Source organism: Pantherophis guttatus, chromosome 13, assembly GCF_059756535.1.
Source record: "Pantherophis guttatus breed Tessera chromosome 13, ASM5975653v1, whole genome shotgun sequence".
NCBI classification, from domain to species: domain Eukaryota; kingdom Metazoa; phylum Chordata; class Lepidosauria; order Squamata; family Colubridae; genus Pantherophis; species Pantherophis guttatus.
In genome coordinates, this window is record NC_142075.1 from 19362366 (window position 1) to 19389691 (window position 27326).

The 27326-nt window shown below is 42.0% G+C and overlaps 1 protein-coding gene across 2 annotated transcripts; it reads left to right on the forward strand.

Annotated features, from left to right (window-relative positions):
- The first annotated feature begins 85 nt into the window (after positions 1-85).
- On the forward strand, positions 86-27326 carry SCG3 (secretogranin III). Of its 2 annotated transcripts, XM_034432674.3 has the most exons (12): positions 86-330; positions 1098-1150; positions 3496-3541; positions 3827-4051; positions 7598-7740; positions 9112-9273; positions 10629-10782; positions 13100-13216; positions 21528-21602; positions 21856-21981; positions 22446-22526; positions 23821-27326. In XM_034432674.3, the coding sequence occupies exons 1-12, from the start codon at positions 237-239 to the stop codon at positions 23937-23939; spliced, it is 1395 nt and encodes a 464-aa protein (XP_034288565.2). In that variant the 5' UTR covers positions 86-236; the 3' UTR covers positions 23940-27326. The 2 variants fall into 2 exon arrangements, with proteins under 2 accessions (XP_034288565.2, XP_034288566.2); XM_034432675.3 differs by lacking the exon at positions 3827-4051.

Sequence of the window (27326 nt, forward strand, 5' to 3'; positions counted from 1 at the left end):
CAAGTAGCTGGTTGATCCAGGAGCAGCTGGGACTCTGGGTATTTCAGCACCAGCAGCCCTGGACAGCTCCAGATTCATTGAACTGGTACTTCGAGCTGCTGGCTGAATCCGCCCAGAGACCGACGTCATCACACAAAGAAAAAAAAGGCGAAGCATCCTTGCTGGGCACTCCTTTGATCTGCACAAGATCCTGCTTTTCCCCTGGAAAGCCCCACAGCAGGGTTTTCTCCTAAACCATGGGCAGAAAGATGCTCCTCAGCCTGTTAACCATGTTGTCCTTGATCGTAGGCCAAATGTTTGGCTTCCCAAAGCCCGAAGGTGCAAGAGAAGGTAAGCAGATTCAACCTTACGTTGGGGTTGGTCTCATTTTAAACTTCCTCGTCTTTCAGTAGTTGTAGTGTAATTCGTACCCTTCATTGCCTTGCAATGTGAAGGAAATGACTTAAAAGAGAGGTGGTGAGACGCTGAACAATTTTTAAAGAATAGAAATTATACCACGTCGGTTCAATTTGGTTCCAAAATCTACATATACAGATTTGGAACACAGCCCCTAGATTAAAGTGTGTGCCAAGTTAAATAAGACCAGGAAAAAAAAGGAGGAATTTCAGAAAAATTGGAGGAAAAAGTTTGAATTCCTTTTGTTCTAGATTTCTTTTTCATACGGGGCCTGTTTGATTTGCAAGGAAACTCCCTGTACAGGTTTCTCTTAATGTCATACAATCTTTTAATCTCTTGATTATTCCAAGCTGATTACGTTACTGCTATTTTAGTCCAGTCCTTATGAGATTTTTTTATATATATATAATTGTGTGCATTAGATGATGTATGATGACAAATAAGAGCGATGCCCTCTTGTGAAGGAATATCCAGGGCTAATTTCATTAATTAAGAACAAAAATAAATCAAATCAATTTGTTTTTCCCCGCTGATAAGGTTCTTCTGGGACTTGTTTCAGCATTTTTAAACAAGTGGAGTATTAGGGAAAGAGGTTCGGATGAATTTCAATAATATGATTTATTATTATATACCTAGCTTATGTGCAAGAGAGAAAACCTGATTGTACCACAGCTGTCTAAATATGTATGTCTCTATTCCAGATAAAACAGTATACAACAGAGAACTAACTGTAGAGAGACCATTGGAAGAACAGGTAGGTAAAGCAAGTTTTTACACAAATATATTTCAGTACTGTAAAAATCAGCAGAAACTAATTGCTGCTCTAATTGCTAGGAGAATCCCCGTGATCTAAAGAAATTGATTTCGTAGCACCAATCAAAAACCAAACAAAACTAAAAATCCTGTGCCACACAAACTTTCCAACTAAATATTTACTAGACCTCAATCCTGCCGAAGCCGATGTATACAATAGTTTATACAGGAGCTCATGTGCAACTGCATCCTTGCAACGGAATGAGCTTTTAGCTGACAAGTGACTAATTCATCACTGGCAAAAAAAATCAGATTCATGCAACTGATGACGTAGATGTCCACGCACAGGAGAACAACTGTCAGTCTTCAAAATGTTCTGGAATCCTCAGATGTTTTCACGATTAGCCAAAACATCGGAGTGGGGTGGGGGGATTTTGGAGGCACAGTCGTACAAAGTTTTGAGGATTCCAACCCAATGAGGGTTTTCTATAATGACCACATTAACCTTTAACCAATAACATTAACAGAGTTGGAAGGGACCTTATAGGTCAGTGATGGCTAACCTTTTTGTTGCCACGTGGCAAAACCATGCATGCGTGTACCCATAATGCAATGTGCGTGCGACCCCACCGCACGCCCCACCTCCTGTGCATGTGCATGCAACCCCCCCGTGGGTATCCCGCCCCTGCACATGCATGCATGATCTCCCTGCGCTCCCCCTACCCCCTGGGCATGTGTGCATGACCCCCCCTGTGCTCCCCCACCCCCGGGCATGCGTACGCAACCCCCGCATGTGGACACCCCCCCCCGCATACACATGAGTCTCCTGCATGTGCTCCACTCCCCCGCACATGCATGGCAGAGACCCAAAAACTGGCAGGAGGTACATGCACATCAGTGGTGGGTTCCTCCCGGTTCGGCCTGGTTCTCCCGAGCCAGTAGCGGTGACGATATGACGTCACCAAATCGGTTCTGCCCCCCCCCTGCTCCCCCCACATGTGGGAGGCCCCATTAACCTCCAAGAGGTTCCTATTTTTCTCTTCCCTCACGTTAATTGTAAATTAATTAGCGACAGCTTAGAAATGCCTTCAGAATTCGTGACACAGCATGTGGCTCCAGACTTTTGCTGTGTACCTTTGATCCAAGGGAACTGTATAAGCATTGATCCAATCTCTCTCTGCACAATACTCTCATTGCGCTAAAGTCCAATACTGGATCAACATCGCAGTCAATTGATTAGATTGTTATTTTCACACTCAGATATGTTGGGGATATCCTAGAATTCCTTGCTACCTCGCCAAAAAATCCATTCAGGGCTTCTGTAGGAGTAGCTGGAAAAAAAGAAACCCAAATGAGTTGGTATTAATAAATATTAATCACAAATATTCTGTGTTTTGAGCTGGGCATACATTTGAAATTTTAAGAACAACGCAATCACTTTCAGAAAGGGCCAAGTACATGTGCATCTACAAAAGTAGTTGCCATGCTATGCACCAGAGGGGAGTTTCAGCAGGTTCTGACCAGTTCTGGAGAACCGGTAGCGGAAATTTTGAGTAGTTCGGAGAACCAGTAGTAAAAATTCTGACTGGCCCCACCCCCATCTATTCTCTGCCTCCCGAGTCCCAGCTGATTGGGAGGAAATGGTGATTTTGTAGTATCCTTCCCCTGGAGCGGGGTGGGAATGGAGATTTTACAGTATCCTTCTCCTGCCATGCCCACCATGCCACGCCCACCAAGCCATGCTACACCCACCAAGCCACACCCACAGAACCGGTAGTAAAAAAATTTGAAACCTACCACTGCTATGCATTAACTAGAATATACAGGTAGTCCTCGACTTACGACCACAATGGAGCCCAACATTTCTGCTGCTAAGCGAGACAGCTGTTAAGTGAGTTTTGACCCCATTTTACGACCTTTCGTGCCCCAGTGGTTAAGTGAATCACTGCAGTTGTTAAGTGAGTAACGTGGTTGTTAAGTGAATCTGGCTTCCCCATTGACTTTGCTTGTCAGAAGGTCGCAAAAGGGAATAGACGACCCCGGGACGTGGCAACCGTCATAAGGACATGCCACGTGTATAAATTTTGATTAGGTGGCGGTGGAGATGCTGCAATGGTCGTAAGTGTGAGAAACGGTCACAAGCCACATTTTTCAGTGCTGAAGGAATGTTGTAAGTTGAGGATTGCCTGTAGTGAACAGTAGGCCAGTTGATGAGGCTGGTCCCCTTCGCTACTATTCCCAAGACGCTTCCATCTAGCCCAGTTTATCTTGGTTTATCTTGGGCAAATGGCTCAAGGAACCCCAAGAAGCCAAGACTCACTCAGTCTTGTCTGGCCCCACCAACAGATTGCTGAAGCAGAGACAAACAAAATGAAGAAATCACTCCGGACAGGTAAGCCGTCTTTTCTTATTCCTGACTCACTCACTATTATGGGTTTTAATTCAGCCAAATTTAGTTAATTCATTTTATTCGATTTTAAATTTTGTATATCTATGTGTTTTATTTCATGGCTGTGCACCGCCCTGAGTCCTTCGGGAGTAGGGCGGTATAGAAATTCAATAAAAACTAAAAAACTAAAACTAAACTATTCCTTACGCTTTTTAAAAAAATTCCTGATTCACCCAGACCGCTGCTTGCTCAGAGGATGAGATAGTTTCTCACCCGTCTGTATTCCAGATCTTCCAGACAATAAGCCAGAATTCAGGAATTATTCATTTGTGGATGACTTGAACCTGCTGAGATCTGTTGTGGAAAAAGACAGAAAGGAAAAGGAAATGGAATCGGACAGGAGTCCCCTGTATCACCAACAGCTTGCTCTTGACGATGCAGATTCCACCAAGAGACGCAGGCTGGTGGAGGAGTATGACTCCACTAAAAGTGATGTGGATTATAAATACCAAGGTACTGCACTAGCCTTCACCGGCCACGATTATGCTTTGAATTCGTCTTACGTACGCAGATGAGCCGAACAGCTTCTCTGAAGGCACGACATCACGGTAGAGTCATCAATCTTAGCGGAAAAGCAACAAGAGTGCCAAGTTGGCCGTGTGCCAAGTACTGCTGACGTGGGTAAAGGAACCGATACTTAGGAAAAAAGAGGAGAGAGTGAGATTCAAACCATTACGCAATAGCGCAGAATGCACTTAACCCTGGCTTGTAACACAAAACACAGTACCTTAGGGCACGAGTTCCCAATCCCTGGGGCCGCGGCCCTTCAGAACTGGGCTGCAGAAGTGGCGAACACGCACACATTTATTTATTTATTTATTTATTTATTTATTTATTTATTTATTTATTTATTTATTTATTCATTTATTCATTTATTATATTTCTATACCGCCTTTCTCCCGTAGGACTCAAGGCGGTTTACAGTCAAGAAAAATATAGACACACAAACATCACAAAATTGCCAATCAAAATTATTACTTAGTTTGGTCAATTAAACAAAACCCGGAATTAGATAACATTTAAAAAATCATTCGCATGTTTGTATGTTTAGCCCCGCCTGTTGGAACATCAGGGTCTTGAGGGCACGGCGGAAAGCACGGAGATCAGGGATATTTCGTATCTCCGGGGGCAGTTCATTCCAAAGGGTTGGAGCCCCCACAGAGAAGGCCCTCCCCCTGGGAGTCGCCAATCGACATAATTTGACTGACGGTACCCTGAGTAGTCCCTCCCTGTGAGAACGAACTGGTCGGTGGGAGGCTATTTGTGGCAAAAGACGGTCTCGTAGGTACATGTGCCAGCAGCAGGCGAGGGCATGCGTGCATCTCCATTTGTGTGAGTGTCGAGTGTTTCGTGCCCACCACTTGTGCAGATTTGTTTAACAAGCCACAGTTAAGTGCATTCTATGCTGGAGATGCACATGCTCGCCCGCCGCTCGCGTGGAACCATTCCTTCTCCCCCACCTCGCCGGTCCACAAAGCTGGAAAAATTGGGGAATACTGCCTTAGGGCACACATAACCATGATTTCATATTTCAGTGGCTAAGGAATATAAACAGTTCAAGTCCAAAGCTAACCGATAGCGTAACGCTTGTCTGACAGGCAACTAAAGTCACAGGTTCATAAATGAGTTTCTCAAATGCTGGTTTTTGGGTAGCTAAAGTGGCACCATTTATGAAGGAGACCGTAGATCGGGGGTGAACGACTATGGCAAATTTATGACCTGTGGATTTCCAACTCCCAGAATTCCTGAGTCAATGCCACTTCTGGGAGTTGAAGTCCACAGGTTATGAAGTTGCTCTGTTATAGTTATTGGCGCATGCAGAGAAGTAAGCTTACAGAAGCGTTGTTGTTGTTAGTTGCAAAGTTGTGTCCAACCCATCACAACCCCATGGACAACGTTCCTCCAGGCCTTCCTGTCCTCTACCTTCCTCTGGAGTCCATTTAAGCTCACGCCGACTGCTTCAGTGACTCCATCCAGCCACCTCGATCTCTGTCGTCCCCTTCTTCTTTTGCCCTCAATCTTTCCCAGCATTAGGCTCTTCTCCAGGGAGTCCTTCCTTCTCATTAGGTGGCCAAAATATTTGAGTTTCAAACTTGGCAGAAATACCAAAAGTTCAAAATTTTAGAATTCCGAACGGAGATGATGAACACCCAAAATAAACAAGGCCTTTTACCTAATTGGAGAAGACTCGTTTGAAGTAAGCAGGTGCCTTCAAGTTCTCAATTTCTTGAATTCTAATGATAAGGCTTCTGGATAGCATCAGATTGGCAAGATCTCTGGTGCTGCTGGTACATCTGATTCTACTGTAAAGCACAATTCGGTACAGGAAGAACATTTCTGTCTCTTAACGAATCTCAGTCTGTTCTCATGGATGCCATCCAAATGCAGTGTGTAATCCCAGTATTAGAGAAACCGTGGAATGCAAAAATAGAAACCTGTTAATTTATCAGCATTATGTAAACCAATTTCTTTCTGCATGCACGATGTGAATTTTCCATGATGTTCATAATTAGCACTAGTCTTGAACTTTTAAAACAGGAGGACGGGAAGAGGCGGTGACCCCTGGTACACGCAGAACGGGCCGTCGAAACTACTTATATTACTTAACTAGGAAGCACAGCGTTAACCGAGCTTCCCTTATAGAGACTGCCCACTCAAAATAAGTAAAGTGGGTAACTGCATACATACACAAACGGGGGGATAATCTACAAAGCCATGCAACACACTTAACATTGTATGTCCAGCGGGAGCAGAATAGCAGAAAATTTGATCTGATGCAGAAGTTCAATATACTGTAACTGGCCTAACATTTGTCTTTTCAGAATCACAGAGTTGGAAGGGACCTTGGAGGTCTTCTAGTCCAACCCCCTGCTCAGGCAGGAGGAAACCCTATACCAGTGATGGCTAACCTTTTTGCCATTGCGTACCAGGAGCGGGGGGGTGGGGGGGTTGCGTGCATGTGTGCCCACACCCTTAATTCTATGCGCCCCACCCCTGCGCATGCACGTGTGCCCCCCACCACTCCCCCGCCGCTCCTGGCACACGATGGCACAGTGGGCCCAGTAGGCCCGTTTTTCTCTCTCCCCAGGCTCCAGAGCCTTTCTAGGAGCCGAAAACGGCCTTCCCCACCCCCCTGGAGGCCCTCTTCTGGACCGGAAGTTGGCAAATGGGCCGTTTCCAGCCTCCGGAAAGGCTCCGGGGGGGTGGGGAAGGCTGTTTTTGGCCTCCCCAAGCTCCTTGAAAGGCTCTGGAGCCTGGAGAGAGAGAGAAAAACGGGCCTTCCCCACAACCCCCCAAGGCCCTCCAGAGGCAGGAAACAGCCTGTTTCTCTACTTCCAGTGGGCCCAGAAGGCCCAAAAATTAGTTGGCTGGCACGTGGATGCGAGCCGGAGCTGAGCTCGCATGCCCACCGATATGGCTAGGCGGGCCACCCATAGGTTCACCATCACGGCCTTATACCATTTCAGACAAATAATTGTTTCCAATAATGATTAGACAAATTTGAATCTAATCTTTATTGCAACTAGAGACAGGCCCATTTGTACTGTTTGGGCACAGTGTAGTTTTTCAGGCCTCGAATGTGGCCCCAGAGTCTTCCTGGCTTAGTTCATAAATTATAAAGTTTAATGGAACAGAACGAAAACCTAATTAAATGTAACCATGTCTATTATTAAGTGCAATCATGGTTTAACTTTATTTCATTTCAATTTAACGTAAAAGGAAAGAAAAGATATATGTTTTATCATGGCATCATTTGGGAGGAGGGTGGTCCCCAGAATGCCATTCAGGCAAAATGAAATGTGGACCATAACATTGGAGAAAATTATATCCCATAAATTAGGCAGAACGACACATACGAGATGTCCTTAAGAGAGAATTTTTTTCCCCCAGGTCTCCTTCTCCAGGAGATACCAAGGCTTGAACCTGAGGCTTTCTATTCTACCACTGACCTACATCTGTCCCCAAAGCATCATTTTATCCCCCCTTTTATTCTTTCAGATGACCCCGATGGACTTCATCAGCTCGATGGGACCCCATTAACAGCTGAGGATATCGTCCAGAAAATTGCCATGAGAATTTACGAAGAAAATGACAGAGGCGTCTTTGACAAAATTGTTTCCAAGCTTCTAAATCTGGGTCTGGTACGTGTTTTGGGCACCTGTTTAATTATACAACCTACTTGATTTTTCTTCCCTACCTCTTGTTTGGGGTTGAGAGACGACATTGAAGAAAATTTTGGAGCGAATGAATTTATTTTTAAACAAATAATGGGGTATTTAACTTATGAGCCGTGGTGGAGCAGTGGTTAGAATGCAGCATTGCAGACTAACTCTGGCAACTGCCAGCAGTTTGATTCTGACCGGCTCAAGGTTGACTCAGCCTTCCATCCTTCCGAGGTCGGTAAAATGAAGATCCAGATTGTTAGGAGCAATAGACTCTAAACTGCAAGTTGCCAATTACTTGAAAGGCATTTTGATTGACAGAGAAGCTCAAAAGGTAGGGGAAAAATAACAAGGATGTGAGAAGTACTTTCTATAAAGTTCTTTCTCGCGTAGCCAAAGCATTGAATTGCCCAAGAATGGAGAAAGAAGGCCAAGGTGTAAGGGAAGGGGAGTTTTAATCAATTACAATGAATCTGTGAATCTTAATTTGCTTTTTGTTTAATTCTGCATTGTGGTTGTTGTTTTTTTAATAAAAATTTCATTGAGCTGAAGATCACTTATACAGAGATAACCATGCAGTTAAAAAGGATTCTTCTTCCATCCCTTCCTTTCTCTTTTCAGATTTCTGGTCTAGCTTCTAGACTTCTGCAAAATAGCGCAGCAGAATAAAAATAAATCAGAGACTACAATAGCAATAGCACTTAGCAGTAGCACTTAGACTTATATACCGCTTCATAGTGCTTTGTTACAGCCCTCTCTAAACTGAGTCAGCATCTTGGCCCCCAACAATCCAGGTCCTCATTATACCCACCTTGGAAGGATAGAAGGCTGAGTTGACCTTGAGCCATTCAGGATCGAACTGCTGGCAGTCGACAGAGTTAGCCTGCAATCCTGCATTGTAACCATTCCACCACCATGGCCCTTCCTTCTTCCTTCCTTCCTTCCTTCCCACTTAGCAATAGCACTTAAGACTTATATACCACTTCATAGTGCTTTTATAGCCCTCTCTAAGCGGTTTACAGAGTCAGCATCTTGGCCCCCAGCAATCTGGGTACTCATTTTACCCACCTCGAAAGGATGGAAGGCTGAGTCAACCTTGAACCGGCGAGATTTGAACTGCCGAACTGCAGCTAGCAGTCAGCAGAAGTAGCCTGCAGTGCTGCACTCTAACCACTGCGCCACCTCGGTTCTTGGAATTCAATGGATTCAATGTGCATCAATGAATTCAATGAAATTCATATGGATTCAAATGTGATTTCTTTTTGCCTATCTGTCTCAAAAGCACGTACCTGTGGCATGCAGAGCTCACTGAGAGAATCAAAAAGTCATTGTTTCTTCTTTTCCCCCCAGATCACCGAAAGCCAGGCCTACACCCTAGAGGATGAAGTGGCTGAAGCATTGCAGCAGCTGATTGCTAATGAAGCCAAAGATCGGGAAAAGGCCTCTGAGGGTCTTGAGGGTCTCGCAACCAAGAGTAACAGTCAGACCAAAGAGAAGCAGAAAATAAAACCGGTAATACTTCTTCATTACAACCCATTTTTATGGGACAGTTCAATGGCCATGCCCACTTGTCAATCATTCTTTTAGGAAATACACTGCAGCATCTAGGTTGAAGAACGTTTCCATCACTGAGAAACTTACCATTGAATATCCTAAAATAGTTTTCTCTGGGTAGGATCCAATATGGATTGAACAGCCCATATTATACTATAGTTCGATCCTAGCTAGAGGCAGATATATCTGCTGAATAAAACTCAGCATTGGCAATAGGAAGGGCATCCGGCCAGTAAACACTTAGCTCCATTCATTTGCCCAGACTCCATCCCACAAGGGATTATGGAGTCGTTAAAAGACGACGATGATATTATACTGTAGTTTCATGTATAGGATGATCCCAGCCAATTCTATTCCATAGGATGGCTGCAAAATGCTTTTGAATATTCATTTGCAGCGGATAAAAATAATGGAATCTCTATAGATCACTTCCAGTATTTGGTACTTAAAAATTAGATTTTGTTGTGGTCCGCCAGCAGCCTTTGGAGCTGGTAGCAGAGTCAGACAGTGAGGAGGCTGGGGAGGAACATGGGCCAGTCCTGGAGTCTGGGGAAGGCTCGGACGAGGGCTCTGCATCGGCCTCCAGAGTCAGACCTCAGCGAGGCAGAGGAAAAGGAGGAGCCGGTTCCCAGTGCACACATGCGCAGAGCTGCCAAAAGGCAAGAACAGTTAAAACAAAATGGACAACTCGGGAGTAGGGCTTGATTGGCCCCTCCCATAAGACTTAAAGAGGAGCAAAGGCACGTGGGCCTTTGCAGGAAGCAACATTGTTAATTCTGTTCAGTTTAAAGTCTGAAGCTCTGTTTGATTCTGGACTCCATGTGGGTTTGCCAATTAGGTCTTTGGCAGCATGTCAAGGGAGATAGTGGGTGATTATCAGCCTTATCCCGAAGGACTCTTTATAACTATTTGGGACTCATCTGTGAATGAACAGAATTCACACCTGTTAAAATAAAACAGGTTTTTGGGACTACTCGTGTGTTTTACTGACTCAGGAAGCCTAGGTGAGAACAGATTTATACATCTAGCTATCATGGCTCTTGAGAGCCAGTTTGGTGTGGCTAAGGCACCAGGCTAGAAATCGGGAGGTTGTGAGTTCTAGTCCCACGTTAGACACAAAGCCAATTGGGTGACCTTAGGCCAGTCACTTTCTTTCAGCCCTATTTTGTATTAATTCATTTAATGCCTTTGGCGAACAGAAGTGGACTAATTCCCTGGTCAGGCGTTTCCTGCTGTGCATTTAGTTGGTATCAAATATTTTGGTTGTGAAATCCAAAGATATGTCGTTCTATTTTTTTTTTTTTTTTATGAAGGTGTTAAAAAATACTGATCGAGATGACACCTTGGATAATACCTGGGCACCCACCAACATCTTAGAAAGAAGAAATGATCTGCCCCCAGAGGATCGTTTTCAGGATCTCCAATATTTCCCTAATTTCTATGAACTATTAAAAAGCCTTAACTCGGGTGAGTTTCCTATGGATCGATCATTTCAAATATCAAGAGTTATCCCATGTTTTATTTATTTTTATTTTGGAGTTATAAGCTGCCCATCTCACCATAGCAGCTCTGGGCAGCTTACACATTTAAAAACAATACAATGGAATAATAAACAAACATTTGTGAAGTTATATTGTGAAGTTTAAACAAACTGTAATTACTCTAATACTGAGGAATGCATCTGCATCCTTTCAGGCTAATTTGTGTTTCAGTTGTTCAAATTCTTACAAATTGACACAATTCAATTCAAATCTTTATTGTCAGTGCACAACATATGTACAAATGAGATTGGTGGGGCTCCCTCAGTGATCCCCCCCCAACACAATACAACTCACAGTAAGATAGAAAATCCCTAACCCAATAAATCATATTAACAAAACACCCAATCCTATTGCACCAGTGTGAATATGTTACACATTGCGTCAGCCCTGCAAGTCCATTGTACTCAGTGGTAAGTTGCTCCTGGTTCACACCGGTTCACAACAACCGGTAGTAAAAAAAATTTAGTAGTTCGGAGAACCGGTAATAACATTGGCTGGCCACGCCCCCGAACCGGTCCCCGGCCCAGTCGCCGCTCACTTATCCTGACCATCTCATCAGAGGCTTTTTTTAAAATTATTTTTAAAAGCATTTTTTTTACAACCTCTTCGGCTGAAAAAATGCTTTTAAAATTTTTTTAAAAATCCTCTGATGATCGCACGGCTCAGCTGGGATCTTCAGAGGCTTCTGAAAACATTTTTTTCTGCAACCTCTTCAGCCAAAGAGGTTGTAGGAAAAAAAAAATCCCTTTAAAAGCTTCTGGCGATCCCAGCAGATTTGCCTGATCGTCAGAAGCTTCTAAAAGCATTTTTTTTCTGCAACTTCTTAAGGTTGTAGAAATAATGCTTTTAAAAGTTTTAAAAAAAAAAAGTTGGCCATGCCCACTCATTCACATTACACCCCAAGCCACGCCCACAAATTAAGACACGCCCACAGAACCGGTAGTAAAAAAATTTAGAACCCACCCCTGATCGTACTATGTAGTTATGATGTTATTTCTCACTCAGGAGTCTTACAACCCACGGATAAAAACAGCCTATTTGTGCAGCTGGCTATACTTCGATATCTCCTTCCCGATGGTAGGAGGGTAAAGAAGTGATGACCAGGGTGACCAAGTTACTTGCAGAGCTGTGTTCAGGCCAGTGGTGGGTTTCTACTAGTACACCCTGGTTCAGGCAAACCGGTAGTGGGGGTGGCGAGAGGCTCCGCCCACCCGCCCGGATGTCATCACGGATGCTCTGTGCATGCGCAAGCTCCCAATTCCGAACCGGTAGTGAAGCTAAGTGGAATCCTCTACTGGTTCAGGCATCCCGTTTGCTTAACTGTGATTTATGGCCAGCTGCCATAATTTAGGATCACAAAGCACAGGCCTAGATTTACAAAACGCAGCGGCTAATCATGTTCACACAGCTCATTAAACCAAGCCGGAGCAAACAACATGATGATGGCTTAATGTGAAATATGAATCCACTACCTGATTTTTTTTCACTTATTGCTCAGATCGTTAAACGGCAACAGTCTGGGAGAGAAGCAATAAATAAAAGCCCTATAAACCCCCATTAATTTGGAGTGCTTGTTGGAGAAGAAAGGCAGGGTCCAAACGAATAGAAATGAAACAAAAGCTGAGCTATCGCATTCTCATTTCTGTATAGGATCAGTAATCCTCAGCTGTCACGATCTGCATTGGTCCAGAATAGCAAAAATGCACGATCTACTTAGGCAGATTAAGTCATTCAGCATTTTTCAGCAGTACCCATTAATTCAGATTCAGTCTACCTTGTAAATAAGCCCCCTCTCCAGTGGTGGGGATTTAATTTTTTTATTACCGGTTCTGTGGGCGTGGCCTGGTGGGCGTGGCCAGGGGGTGTGACAGGCAGCACTCAGCCGCCTGCACCCCTCTGGGAGCAAAAACTGGCCGCGGGGAACGGCGCACCCCCCCACACCCTATTTTGGGCCTAGGAGGCCTCCCTGAACTTATCTGGGAGTCAAATTGGGGCACATGGGGACTCCTGGAAGAGGCGGGGCAGGAAGAGGCGGGGCCAGCCAGCAATTTTACTACCAGTTCTCCCAAACTGACCCGAACCGGCTGAATCCCACTACTGACCCTCTCCTGAAAATCAAACTGGCTGAGAGAGAGAAAAAAAACATTCTGATCAATAGAGAAGAGTGGGGTTTTTTTTTAAAGTTAAACGATCACAGTACCCTCACTTCCAAGAGACCATGAATCTGTTTACTCTTCACGCAGAGAAAGAAGTGAAAGAAAAGGAAACTCTGATCACAATCATGAAAACGCTAATAGATTTTGTCAAGATGATGGTTAAATACGGCACCATCACCCCAGAGGAAGGTGTTTCGTATCTAGGTAAGAGCATATGAATCATTTTTATAACCCTTTTTCCTCTCATGAATTGCACCAGCTGAGATTTTTTTTTAATCTCGGGTCTTGTTTCTATCAGAGTATACTGGCTGTAACTGAAAGATGTATCAAAACGCAACCATTTGATCTCTGAAGTCTTCAAATGAAAGGAATAGGTTTCATAAGACTTTCTTTCTTATGAAACCTATTCCTTTCATTTGAAGATTTCAGAGATCAAATCATTGCGTTTTGATAAATCTTTCAGTTACAGCCAGTACACTCTGATTATTATCTCTTTTATTCCTTAAACATGAAACTTAATCAACTGATCATTTGAAAATGTGTCACAAATACGATTGGCTGGTGCTAATGGTTGATACCAGTGGTGGGTTGCTACAGGTTCGCCCCAGATCGGGCAAACTGGTAGCGGCAGCGGTGGGAAGCTCCACCCACCCGCCCGGATGTCTCTGCGCACACGCAGAATTTTCTGCATATGTTTGAATCCCACTACTGGTTGATACGGGTTGCTGCCAGCGTCCTAGCTATCAACCAAGCATCTTCTTAAAATATATGATGTTCCGAGTACTGCAGTTTTTTGCAGTTCCGCTGGTGTTATTGCAGGAAGCTGCAATTTGTTGATGTGTTTATTTACTTTATTCATGAAACATGAATCTCAGTCAACTGAACATTCAAAAATGCATCATAAATACCATTGACTGGTGCTAATGGTTGATACGGGTTGCTGCCAGCATCCTAGGTATCAACCAAGCACCTTCTTAAGATGTACGATGTTCCAAGTAGCGCAGTTTTTTGCAATTCCGCTGGTGTTATTGCAGGAAGCTGCAGTTTGTTGATGTATCTTATAAAATTCTTGGATATAGTACCAAGTGCCCCGATGACAATGGGTATCACTGATACATGTTTCATCCATAGCCGTGTAATTTCGATGGCCAGGTCGCGACATTTCATGATTTTTTCCAGTTCTTTTTCTTTGACTCTGGCATCTCCTGGTACCGTGATGTCAATAAATTGTACATTCCGGTTTTTGATAACTGTGATATCTGGCGTGTTATGTTCCAAATGACGGTCCGTCTGTATTCGAAAGTCCCACAAGATCTTCACCTTCTCATTTTCTATAACTTTTTCCACTTTATCTTCCCATTATTTACTTTATTCATTAAACATGAAACTCAAGTCAACTGAACATTCAAAAATGCATCACAAGTACCATTGACTGGTGCTAATGGTTGATACGGGTTGCTATTATTATTTTTATTGTCTCTTTTATTCATTAAACATGAAACTCAGTCAAGTGATCATTTAAAAATGTGTCACAAATATCATTTGCTGGTGCTAATGGTTGATACGGGTTGCTGCCAGCATCCTAGGTATCAACCAAGTATCTTCTTAAAATAGATTATTTACTTTATTCATTAAACATGAAACTCAGTCAACTGAACATTCAAAAAGGCATCACAAATACCATTGACTGACAGCTGTCAGAGCGGAAGAAGCTTCTTGGATGAGAAGCGAAATGACTTCAAAAGAAAAAAAAACAAAAAAGTCCAGTTGCCTCCTGAAAAAAGCACCTTCGGGACAACCATGACCTGGATAACTGAGAACCTCTCCAGATGTCAATCACCGAGATTCCTCCTCTAAATGAAAAAACCTTCTACATTTTTTTTTTGACATTTAACATCCCCGAGAAATGAGACACAGCCAGCAAAAGGGAACTCAACCCCATGCTGGGCCACCAGAGTGTGAAGAAGCCCCAGGAAATGACAATTACTGTTTGCGGTCCACTTCCACCCTACTAGTCGGAAATTGCTCCACAGGCAACATTATCTTTTGTCATAAAAGCCGCCAACTGGAGCAGAAAGCACTCTTCTCATAGTGTTTCTCTGTTGCACTATATTTAGCATCTCCGCTGAGAAACAAGCTCTGTGTTTTTTTGACCTTCAAAACCCTGGTCTTCTGGAGCCTTAAGAAACGATGAAATGATGAGCTTAATATAGCCATTAAATGGGGAAAAGGCGATGCTGGTTGAGAGCATTGTCCACCTGTCTTGGAGGCCAAACTATCGGCATGCAAGTTACCAATCAGCTTCAGGATTCTGTAATGTTTGGGGGGCGGAGGGGGAACCAACCATTCAACCACAACCAGCCCAAACCTCTCCCATCCGCAACCAAACCAGGGGTGAAATCCAGCAGGTTCTGACAGGTTCTGGAGAACCGGTAATGGAAATTTTGAGCAGTTCGGAGAACCGGCAAATACCACCTCTGGCTGGCCCCCAGAGTGGGGCAGGAATGGGGATTTTGCAGTATCCTTCCCCCAGGAGTGGGGAGGGAATGGGGATTTTGCAGTATCCTTCCCCCAAGTGTGGGGAGGGAATGGGGATGTTGCAGTATCTTTCCCCCAAGAGTGGGGTGGGAATGGAGATTATACAGTATCCTTCCCCTGCCATGGCCACCAAGCCACACCATGCCCACCAAACCACGCCCACAGAACCGGTAGTAAAAAAAATTGGATTTCACCACTGAACCAAACTCATGGATGTCTTCGTTTGCAACCGCATCCAGTAAGCAGTTTTGAAATCAGGACTAGATTTAGAAGCAGCTGCCTTAAAATATCCCTGTTTGCTTTGAATGCTGGAGTTTCCAGCTTAAATTATGGATGCGAAACAATAAATCTTTTACTAGCTAAGTCGTGGGGGGGGGGGGGGTTGTTTCTGTTTTAGTTTCTTGCATGATGGTTGCAAAGGCAGGAAATTTAAAAACGGTGTCTATGCAAAGCTGGAGAAGGATTTGCAAACCTCCTGGCATGATGTCACTTTTTTTTTTTTTTTGCATCTTGTGCTAGATTGGTGAAGTGGGAAAGGGAGAGAGGGAAGACTGGCCTGTCACTCGGTAATTGATGTTATTCAGTCTCTGGATGAGCAGTGAAGGACTTTGCATTCAAGCCCCCCCCCCTCTCCCTGGGCACAGGAGGTCATAGATAAAATGGCATTTGTCAGAATCAGCTGATTCTCAATTTCACTTTGTTTTTGTTTCGTTTTTCATTTGGAATCATGGTTTATTTTTTATACCGTGCTTTTTCCACTGAAAGCATTCATATGCATAGGCTACAATTCTTTCCTCATTCTTTTTGTCTTTGGAAGAGCTCTCTCGCTTGATGCATTTGGTGGGGCAGAGTGAGGGATATACATCCTCCTCAATCTATCAGGTAGTCATGCAAGGAACGGAGAAAGAAAAAAAAATAACCTGATTACTAAAAGAATTATTGTGTTTTTGTCCATGATTTAAGCTGGAAGCCCTAGACTCAAAGCAAGCAAGGATATTTTAAGGCAGCTGCCCTCCATCCAGATGTAATCTTTTTTTTTTAATGCTCGCTGGATGTAGATCCAAATAAAGGCATTCATGTATTTTGCTGCAGATGAAGAAAATATATCATAAAAAACCCACTGTTCCGCAAGTGTACTCATTTTTGATTTTCTCAGCAGCCGAATGCAAAGAAAGACGTGGAGAAACAAAAGAATTCCGTACACTTTGTACTACTTTCTCAGAAATATGTTGCGAGGGCAAATCTCCTCTTGAGATTTCAGCCCGTGACATATGCTTCAATTATTTTAGCTGCAGGAGGGAAAAAGAAAGGGCCTGAATTGTTTCAAAGATTTCTGCAACCATGTTTGTGAATTGCGTGCGTGCGTGCAGGATGTGTATGTGGGGCAGATACCAGCATGCAGAGAAAGGTGGAAACGTCTGGTAAAAAAAGGATAGGAATATTTCCATTCATATTCCCGATGATTCTTTCTGATCCTCACATTACAGGGTAGGAAAATTGTTCCTGGAAATTATGAAATTCCCTCATCTGGGTCCAAAACTTCTTTCTTGCAGAGTTGCTTCCTTCCAGCTTTGCACAGTGGGTATATTATTTCTGGCTGTAATAATTGCTGCTTATTAGTAAGCAATTAAAACAGTAAGAATGCTTGGAGTTAACTATCTTCCACTGTGAGTCCATGGGTGGAATGCCATTCGCCGTCGCACTGTCAGCCTTAATCTCCACATTCACACCTTCCTCCATCACTTGTGACTCAGCCATCACATTCTTGGGCCTTCCTGCCAGTGAGTTTGGACACGTTTTGATGAGGAGGGACACGAACAGATGCTACTCGGCATCTCATCTTCCCCCATGTTTTGCTCTTCTTTACCAAGGTGAGCAAATCTCGCCTCCTACGTACCCTTGAGGGTAATGTGGAGAGCCATATGCCAGTTGCCGGCGGGCAAGGTTGAAATAAAGGCAAGGAGGAGGCAACGCCAAAAGAAGGGAGTCAGTCCCCCATTCTATTTTTGCCGTCCCTGTCCCTCCATTCCCTTCTGACACCCAATCTCTCTCGTTTGGTCCATGGAGTTGGTTGCCAGTATTACAGAGTTCTGAATTAAAGATAAAGGTTTCCCTGCCCGTTGAGTCCAACTCTAGGGCACATTGCTCATCTCCGTTTCTTGGCCGAGGGAGCCAGGATTGTCCAAAGACAATTTTCATGGCCAGTATGGTTGTACGCTAAAAGCACATGGAATGCTGTTACCCTCCCACCGAAGTGGTACCTATTTGTCTACTTTCATTTGCATGCTTTTGAACTGGTAGGTGGCCAGGAGTTGGGGCAAGGAACGGTAGCTCACCCCATTGTGTGAGGATTAATTCTGAATGAATCATTTGCAAAGAAAGAAAGCTCTGAGGCTTGGATTTCCTCAAAGTTATTTTTTATTAGAAATGTCATATTGGCACATCTGGGAAAACCCGAATCTGAAAGCTTCCAGGTTTTCCCCACCCAAGTGAAAGTTCAAGTTCCTGGCCAGCACTTTCATGTCCATCACATGGTCCAATCATCCACCGTCCGAACTGAAGACACCTCCCAGTCATCCAACTCCAGGTGCCAGGGCACTGCGTCCTTGACTTTCTGAGAAAGGAATGTTATTTTGACTACATATCATCTACACTCTATACAATCCCCCCTCCCATTTTCCCATAGAAGAAGACAAACGTAAAAGATGACTTCCAGGTCTGACATCCTATTTGTCAAGTTAAGGAATAGCCTTATCTCAAAGTGATCCAGAGAAGAATAGAACTAGATTAGAGTTTATGGCATCATTGTTTCTGGTCTACTACTCTAGGAGTAGGCAGCGACATAGACTTCAGCAAGAGATGAGTTATGGACGGCAGGATTTACATTTTATTTTTATAAGAAATAAATGTAGTTGTACTAAAACATTCTGGGATCAGCTGTTGGTTTGAGTGAACGGAATCAAAATGTGCTTGTTTGCTGTTCCCAGTGGTGTTTTAGAAAATGATGATCTATTATTTTAATAATTCATCGATGCATGCTTTGATGTCTGGACTCTACCATACTTTAATTCGCCCCTTCTTCTGGAACAACTTGTTCTCATGCATAAGAATTGCCTCCCCTCTAATTAGTTTCTGTAAAGAAATTAAAAAAAAATTGGCTCTGGGAAAGAGGTTTTGTGGGGAGGGTATTAGATGTTGTTATCTATCCTTTCAGTGTCGTATAATGTTTATCGCTTGTGATGGTTCAGTTGTTTATAATCCCCTTGGGGAGTTGTGTATGTTGCTGTGTGCTGTAAGAAGCCACGTGGCCATACAAACACTAGTAACAAATAATTCTGTAAATATTCCTGAGTTGCCAAATTAGGTAGATGAGGGATGAGTCAAGAGAATAGACTTTTTTAAAAAAAAATTTATTTATATGCCGCCCTTCTCCGGAGACTCAGAGCGGCTTACAATGCGTTAAGCATTGACTAATTATGATGAAGGTAAGACTTCTTACCTTCATCATAATTACAATAATTCATCCTTGGATAGGTAGCTCTTTAGGGTAGGGTGGGGTGGGGATATTAGGTGTTTTTTTTCCCCTGTGCGGATGACTGAATTCCACAGAAACTCCAGTTTTGTTTCTAAATTACAGCAGAGGTGGGTTTCAGCAGGTTCTGACCAGTTCTGGAGAACTGGTAGAGGAAATTTTGAGATTATTTATAATAAATAAATAAATTTATAAATTATTAGATTTATATACCGCCCTACTCCCGAAGGACTCAGGGCGGTGAACAGCCAAAGAATAAAAACACATAGATTATAAAATTTAAAAAACAGTATAAAACCACATTAAATAATTTGGCCCGGGACAAATTAAAAACATAATAAATAAATTATTATTTAAATAATAAACAAACAAACAAACAAACAATAAGATGACTTGGGGAAGATATTACCAGCGGTGGCAGCATTTTAATTAACGGTATTAAAAAAAAAATAGGCTTGGTGGGTGAAAGGTCCATGAGTTCAGTTTCTTATTCAGTTTTTTTTTTTTTTTTTTTTGAAATTACCAAAGCAACCAGCCTAGCGGTGACATCTGATCTTATAAAAACCCCACTAGGACAACCGGTTGCTTAGCTACTGCCCTGGGGAGTGACATTTAATGACTTAGAGTAATTAGAGTAATTGAAAGCCAATTCTGGGCATGCAACATATCCAAACTGCAGCTACGGGATACCTACCAGAGGTGGGTTTCAGCAGGTTCTGACCAGTTCTGGAGAACCGGTAGCGGAAATTTTGAGTAGTTCGGAGAACCCGTAGTAAAAATTCTGACTGGCCCCCACCCCTATCTATTCTCTGCCTCCCGAGTCCCAGCTGATGCTTGGTGCTTGTACGTTTTAAACACATCCTAGTTTTGATGGATGAAGAACTTAACAATGCTGTGCAGGTCGTCCTCGACTTACGACCACAACTGAGCCCAAAATACCTGTCGTTAAGTGAGACATTTGTTAAGTGAGTTTTGCCCCATTGTATGACCTTTCTTGCATCAGCTGTTAAGTGAATCACTGCAGTCGATAAGTCAGTAACAAGGTTATTAAGTGAATCTGGCTTCCCCACATTCCCACGTGATCATAGGGATGCTACAAAGGTCATAAGTGTGAAAAATGGCCGTAAAGTCATTTTTTTCCAGTGTCGTCGTAACTTTGAATGGTCACTAAATGAACTGTTGTAAGTTAAGGAGTACCTGTACCATGGCAATCAAATGAAGAAGTCTACACCGGCATGCCTGGGACAATGGGACAATGAATATAGACTTCCTTCCTAAACTAATTATCCTTGATGGCCACAGCAGAGCTATTTGCAGTCTATATATAGATTTTTTATTTCTATCTGCACAGTATATTTAACAGGGTTAGGCGTTATTGAGTCAGTTAATTAACTCCTAGAATTAATCCAGAGTAGAGAAGGTTTAACTCTTGTCGGTCCCCATCAATGTTAGGGGGCCAGTTATTGGAGAGTTAATTGTCCCTTCCTGGTTCCTGAAACGACTTAGATGAGGGAAGAGACTCGAAGACCAGGTGGCCGGCAAGAGTCAGGTAGTGCATTCCAGGCATTGACCACTCTGTTGCTGAAGTCGTATTTTCTGCAATCTAGTTTGGAGCGGTTCACTTTAAGTTTGCATCTATTGTGTGTTCTTGTGTTGTTGTGGTTGAAGCTGAAGTAGTCATTGACAGATAAGACGTTGTAGCAGATAATTTTATGAGCTACGCTTAGGTCATACCAAAGGCAGCGTAGTTCTAAGTTTTCTAAGCCCAGAATTTCAAGTCTGGTGGCATAAGGGATTTTGTTGCGAGCAGAGGAATGGAGAACTCTTCTTGTGAAATATTTCTGGACACGTTCAATTATATTAATGTCCAATATGCAGTGCGGGTTCCAGACAGATGAGCTGTATTCAAGAATTGGTCTAGCAAATGTTTTGTATGCTCTGGTTAATAGTGTGATATTACCGGAGAAGAAGCTACGCAAGATTAGGTTTACTGCTCTTAATGCCTTTTTGGCGATGTTGTTACAGTGGGCTTTGGCGCTTAGATCATTAGATATGAGTACTTCAAGGTCCTTTGTTGTTTACAAAATTATAGAAGGCGCAGTTGGATTTTGTGCGCAGGAGGTCCTCTTCTTGTTTGGTGTGGTAATTGGTGCTTTCAGTCTTTTATTTGGTGGCATGTAGTTTTGTAGCGGCTTTTAAAGTTAGCTACATAGCCAGTTTTGTTTTTTCGCCAGAGGGATTTTTTGGGGGGGGATTGGAGCTTTCTTATTGATATTTCTTATTTTCAGAAATGGTTTAAGGTCTCCTTCTTGGGTGGGGGTTGGACTAGATGACCTACAAGGTCCCTTCCAACTCTGTTAATCTGTAATCTGTAATAATCTAACAGTGCTTGATTCTACACAGGAGCTCAAGAATGAGTATTTTTATGTTTTTTCTGCCTTCCAGAAAATCTAGATGCCATGATCGCCCTGCAGACAAGAAAGAAACTTGAAAAATCCAGTTCCCAGAACAAGCTATCAGGTATAATTTTGTGATTAACGTGTCATTGCATCATTTTTCCAGTTAGTTTTTCCTGTGGATTTACCCTGAATTATAATTTGGCAGTTGTTTGAATTGATTTAAATAGCAATCAAAACAGCAAACCTATTTAGGTTTGACTCTAGTTTTGCCATAACCCTTACAGCATCCAAAGTTCTTTATAGGCCCAAGTGTCTGTGGGAATGTGCTATGGGTTCAGACGATGTAAAAATTGTTCCTCTTGCGATCCCTGCAGACAAGAGCACCGAGGAAGCCGACAGCACAAAAACAGGCACAGCTGAAATGGAAAAAGAATACGAAGCCTTGAAAGATTCCACAAAAGCCGAGGAAGAAAATGCAGGAAACAACGAAGAACCCAAAGGTAAGTAGTTGAATGTGTATGTAAGATAGCAATAGCATTTAGACTTATATGCCGCTTTATAGTGCTTTACAGCCCTTTCTAAGTGGTTTATAGAGTTAGCACGTTGCCCCCCAACAATCCTGGTCCCAGAGGTTCTGACTCTGGAAATTCTCAGGCCCAGCTGTGGCTGGTAAATGAGGAGTACGTGTAAATTAAATGTTAAATAACAATATTTTTTTCAGACCTTGCGTACCCTTTGGAAAGTAGATGACAATATTCCATCCAAAGTATAATTGTAGCCTTTGACTCTAAAAGCTTCTTGGATGAGAAGTTTTGGGATAGCCATGACCTGGATGACTGAGAATCTCCAGAGATATAAGAGCCTTTCGTTGTTTTATTCTCTCTACAATAGACCAGATTTATCCCCTGAAGAATATTTTAACTCCTGGTATTTAATTCAGCTTTTTTTCATGTTACCTTTGAAGGAAAAGCCGAGGCCTATTTGGAAGCCATCCGAAAGAATATAGAGTGGCTGAAGAAACATAACACACAGGGAAAGAAAGATGGTAAGATTGGAAAAGTGGACTGTGGTATGGACAGGACTAATCCTGAGAATATATTTTTGAATTCTGCTAAATAAAAAGCTTGATCATGTAGTCTTTGAGAAGATGGAATATATGGAAAGACATACAGACAGTGGTGGGATTCAAGTAATTTAATAACCGGTTCTCTGCCCTAATGATTTCTTCCAACAACCAGTTTGCCAAATTGCTCAGAAAGTTAACAACTGGTTCTCCCGAAGTGGTGCGAATTGGCTGAATCCCACCACTGCATACAGATGGATATATATATATAGGTATGGAAGATATACTGATTTTAAATTGACAAGTTTTAAATTACGGGCCAAATTTATTAATTATTTTAAATCTATTTTTAATTGTAATGTTATGTATAAATGTTTTTATTTTGGCTGTTCACCGCCCTGAGTCCGAAAGGAGAAGGGCGGTATGGAAGTTTGAATAATAAAAATAAAATAAATAAATATAGATGGGCATAGATGGGAAGTGATATTGGTTCTCTAACATTTTCTACAGAATTTATCAGCAATTGGTATTGGGCTTTGCTTATTATTAACGAGCACAGGACCATTAAATGTATCCACCCAATTCATAATATGCAGAATGGCAAAAAATGTCCATTTGGAAGAATGGATTAACTTAACAACTGCATGGTTCCCTTAACAACTATGTGATTCCCTGAACTATTGCAATGACTCACTTTATGACTGTCATAAAAACAGTCGTTCCCCCCCCCCCAACAACTATGTCTTATGATGGAAATTCTGGTTGCGATTGTTCAAGTGGGGAGTACGTGTAAATTGTTAAATAACAGGTAATTGTCCAGAGCTTGCTTTCTCCTTTGGAACGTAGATGAGAATATTCCATTCAAAAGAGAATGGCAGCTTTCGAGTCCAAAAATATTGGAAGTTCCTTCTAGAGGGAAACTGATTTATAGATAGATAGATAGATAGATAGATAATAGGATTAATTAGGATAGATAGATAGATAGATAGATAGATAGATAGATAGATAGATAGATAGATAGATAGATAGATAGATAGGATTAGATTAATTAGAATAGATAGATAGATAGATAGATAGATAGATAGATAGATAGATAGATAGATAGATAGATAGATAGATAGATAGATAGTCTTTCAAGGAGAACCTGCCTATATAAATCCTTTCCCCTAAACTCCACTGAAGATGTTACCTAGCTTGGTAACGAAACGTTCGGAAACTCAACCCACAAGCTCGGAGAAGGAAGCTTCACACTCCCCCGTAATCCTTTCTATTTCAGATTACGATCTTTCTAAACTGCGTGATTTCATAGACCAACAAGCCGATGTTTACGTGGACAAGGGCATCCTGGATAAAGAAGAGGCAGAGGTAATTAAGCGTATCTACGGCAGCCTGTAGAGAAAAAGGAAACCTCCTGAAGACTGTATGGAATTCTAGTCTAGCTTCTCCACCCACATCTAGTTCTACGACCTACAAGTTTGTTTCTCCCCACATCATCCCAGGAAAAAGAGGTGATTAGAAAGTATTCTGTCTCCATTGTACTGAATTTTATCCAGGTTTAAAAAAAACAAAAAACCAACCACCACACCCTATAATTGCATATTTGTTTCTTCTCAACTTTGATTGCCCCCCCCCACTTTAAAGTAAACGAGCTGCCCACTTTATAGCTAACAGGGTAAAACAGCTGCTTACATCATTGTCCCCGTTAATTTATCCAGCTGAATAATTTATTCAGATAATATGCTTTGGAAAAAAGAGCCAGTTTGTTTCATCGTGAAATGGCTTTTAAAAGATACTGTTCTGGGGAAAAAATATATATATATGATAAAGGGCATTACTAGGGGCAACCCAAATGAATTAACTCAGTTTAGCTCAATTTTGCATTTCTTGCGAAGAAATCTCACCTTTGCAATTCTCTTTTGTGGCACCTCTTCTGTTTTGTGTCCCAGAAAGTATTGTTGGAATGCTGTAATATATTCATTTTCTTGCTGTTTGCGCATTCCGCTCTGTTCTCCCCACGCCCCCCTCCCAATCCGTGTGCCATCGAGTCATGGCTGTGTGTTTAACCCTGCCTCGGCCTTCAAAATAAATCTTTAACAGGGAGAAAAAAACTGTATTGTCACCGTATTGCTACGGTCAGGTACAGTAGCAACGGTTGTCCTTCACATCCTCCATCGTTCTTGGTTAAGTGTTATTTCTCTGCATGTATAAAGAACAGTTCTTGATGTGAGTAGCTTAATATGTGAATAACCATTTCTAAGGGTAAAAAAGGAGGTGAAGCAAGGTCCTTGAGCTTTAGAGGTGTGCTTAGGATCAGACATTTATCTATATAGGACGAGTGATATGCTAGGATTGAGGGAATGCAGTATCGTTTAGCAACCCCAGGTTTCATAAATGTCTAGTTTTTGTAAACTTTCGGTTTAGCCTGAATTTACACTGAAGATCCATGCTCCTTTTCTATTTAAAGAGGTATGCGTTTACACATTTTATTTTATTTTAACTAAGGCACTATTGGGTTAAAGCAACATGCTAAGCCATAAGTCACAATCCACAATGCTGGTTTAGTTTGATCAACCACGGTTTGTGGATTAAGCCGTAATTGGATGGGCTTCATACAGTGCAGCGAGGCATAAATCACAGTTCAAAAATTAGAATGGCTACGTTCACAGAATATTGCATCCCCTCCATAGTAAATGTTGCTTGCACATTGAATAATTCTTGAGAAAAGTATATCCTGCATTTAAGTTCTCATTCTGAATGTGACATGAGGAGACTTCTGTTTGTCTTGTAATAATCAATTTATTTTTCTTTTGAGATTACAAATTTATGAACAGTAACATGCAGTGAGCATTCCAGTCAGAAGATGGGCTGATTCTGCTTAATTTCTCCATTAACAATAATTGGAAATAGATTTTCTGGTGCTAAGCAGTGCAGTTGTAAAGCATGACGTCAGGTGACTGCACTGCTTAGTGACAACAGTTATGGTAGTTCTCAGTTACCGTCATTAAGTGAAGACCATGGTCACCTAGCAAGGTCTTCTCATGACTACGATGTCTGAGATCCTGCTGGCTTCCCCACTGATTTTGTTTGTGGGAAGCCGACAGGAGATCGCAAATTGTGATAATGTCACACGGGATACTGCCACAATCACGATTATTGGCGCATGCATTGGGCAGAACTTCGAGGACTGGTTATAAGCTCAACATTGTTACAAGTTGAAATGGTCACTGAGTGAGTGGCCATTCAATGAGGACCACCTATATGTTTACTTATTTTCTTTTTCCCCATAAACTGCCCTGATAAGTTGCAGCGATAAAATGGTTTAGAAGCAATTCGGACTACAACTAGCAAATGCAAAATAAATTTTGAATAAATAAATCTTCACTGTCCCGCTGGAAGTTGACACTGACAAAGCTATGTATTATGGGGGAGAATCCCCCCAAATATGAGGGGGTATATAAGCCATGAAGACTGACTTTCATTGGCTGAGACTAGTGGAACAGCCCCATGTCTTCTGTTGCAATATCATGGCAGAAAAGTTGAATAAGGAGGCAAGACCGGTGCTGAAATTCAGTTACAATTGCCAGCCTCCTTCATAAATGGATGTTTTAGATAGAAGTATTTGGTTAATTTTTTGTGCAGCTTCTAACTCAGAAAACATCCTTTTAGCACCATCTGGATAATAAAAGCTCTAAAAGAGAATCTTAATGTACTCTGCAGACATACTAGTCTCGTATTCCTCAGTACATTTTAAACAGTCATTAAAAGAATTTGCATTTATATGAGATGGGAAAGAGTACAGCAGAGAAATTAAGAATGCAGCCCAAAGCGTATTTACTCAACAGGGAATATTACTTCTTCTGAATGGACATGCACTCGCTTAAACTTTGAAACAGGATAAAAACATGGGTGTCGATGATTTATAAATCTGTTGTTCAAGTGACAGCCTACATACATAATCCGCGGGTTACAAATGGTGATCCCAGAATGCAATTGTCATAAACACATGCCAGTTGTCAAGTTGCCGAATTTTGATCACATGACCACGGGGGATGCTGCAACGGTTAAGCGTGAAAAATGATCACAAGTCACTTTATAGTATAATTCAGCGCTGAATAGTTATAAGTTGAGGATTACCTGTAATTAAATAGACCTAAGGACAATTGACAGATGATCAGTCCTAAGGCTAGTGAATTTTTAAGGGTTTTTTAAACTGTGTTATAATTCAGATTCAATGCCATGTTTTTCATACCAGTGTATTATTTATGTCGATTTTCCCCTGCTGGGAATTGAGGACTGACTGCTAGCATACTATGGGACATACTACCGGTTACAGCATTTGGTAACATCATATGATAAAAGCAACCAGAAAACAACAACCTTGTGCATCACCCTCCTGGCCATGGCGTGTACAGAATGGAGCGATCAGTTTTTAAAAGCAGTGCAAGCAATGCAGTAACATAGTATTTAAAGGTATAATGCAGACTTGATATTTTTGCCATTTTAGCATATAAAACCGATTGCTAGACACATTTGTTATTATCTCTATCCCAGCAGTGGGAAATAAAAGTATCCTGCACTTCCCTAGTTCTAATCTCACCAATCCTTTTTAAATAACCTTAACATCTTTTAGATGCTCTTTACACCTTTTTACCTTTAAAAAAAAACATTGTTGGGAAAAATGTAACAAATTATCACATATATTGCATTCAAAATACACTTTTCTAATAGAATCCTGTTTCTGATACTGTACTTTATTAAATGCTTTGCTACAAGACAAAGTAA

Coding starts and splice junctions, on each gene's coding strand:
- SCG3 (XM_034432674.3), top strand. CDS start 237: ATGGGCAGAAAGATGCTCCTCAGCCTGTTAACCATGTTGTCCTTGATC. Junction 3,542..3,826: donor GAAGAAATCACTCCGGACAG/GTAAGCCGTCTT, acceptor TCTGTATTCCAG/ATCTTCCAGACAATAAGCCA. Junction 21,982..22,445: donor AAACAACGAAGAACCCAAAG/GTAAGTAGTTGA, acceptor TTACCTTTGAAG/GAAAAGCCGAGGCCTATTTG.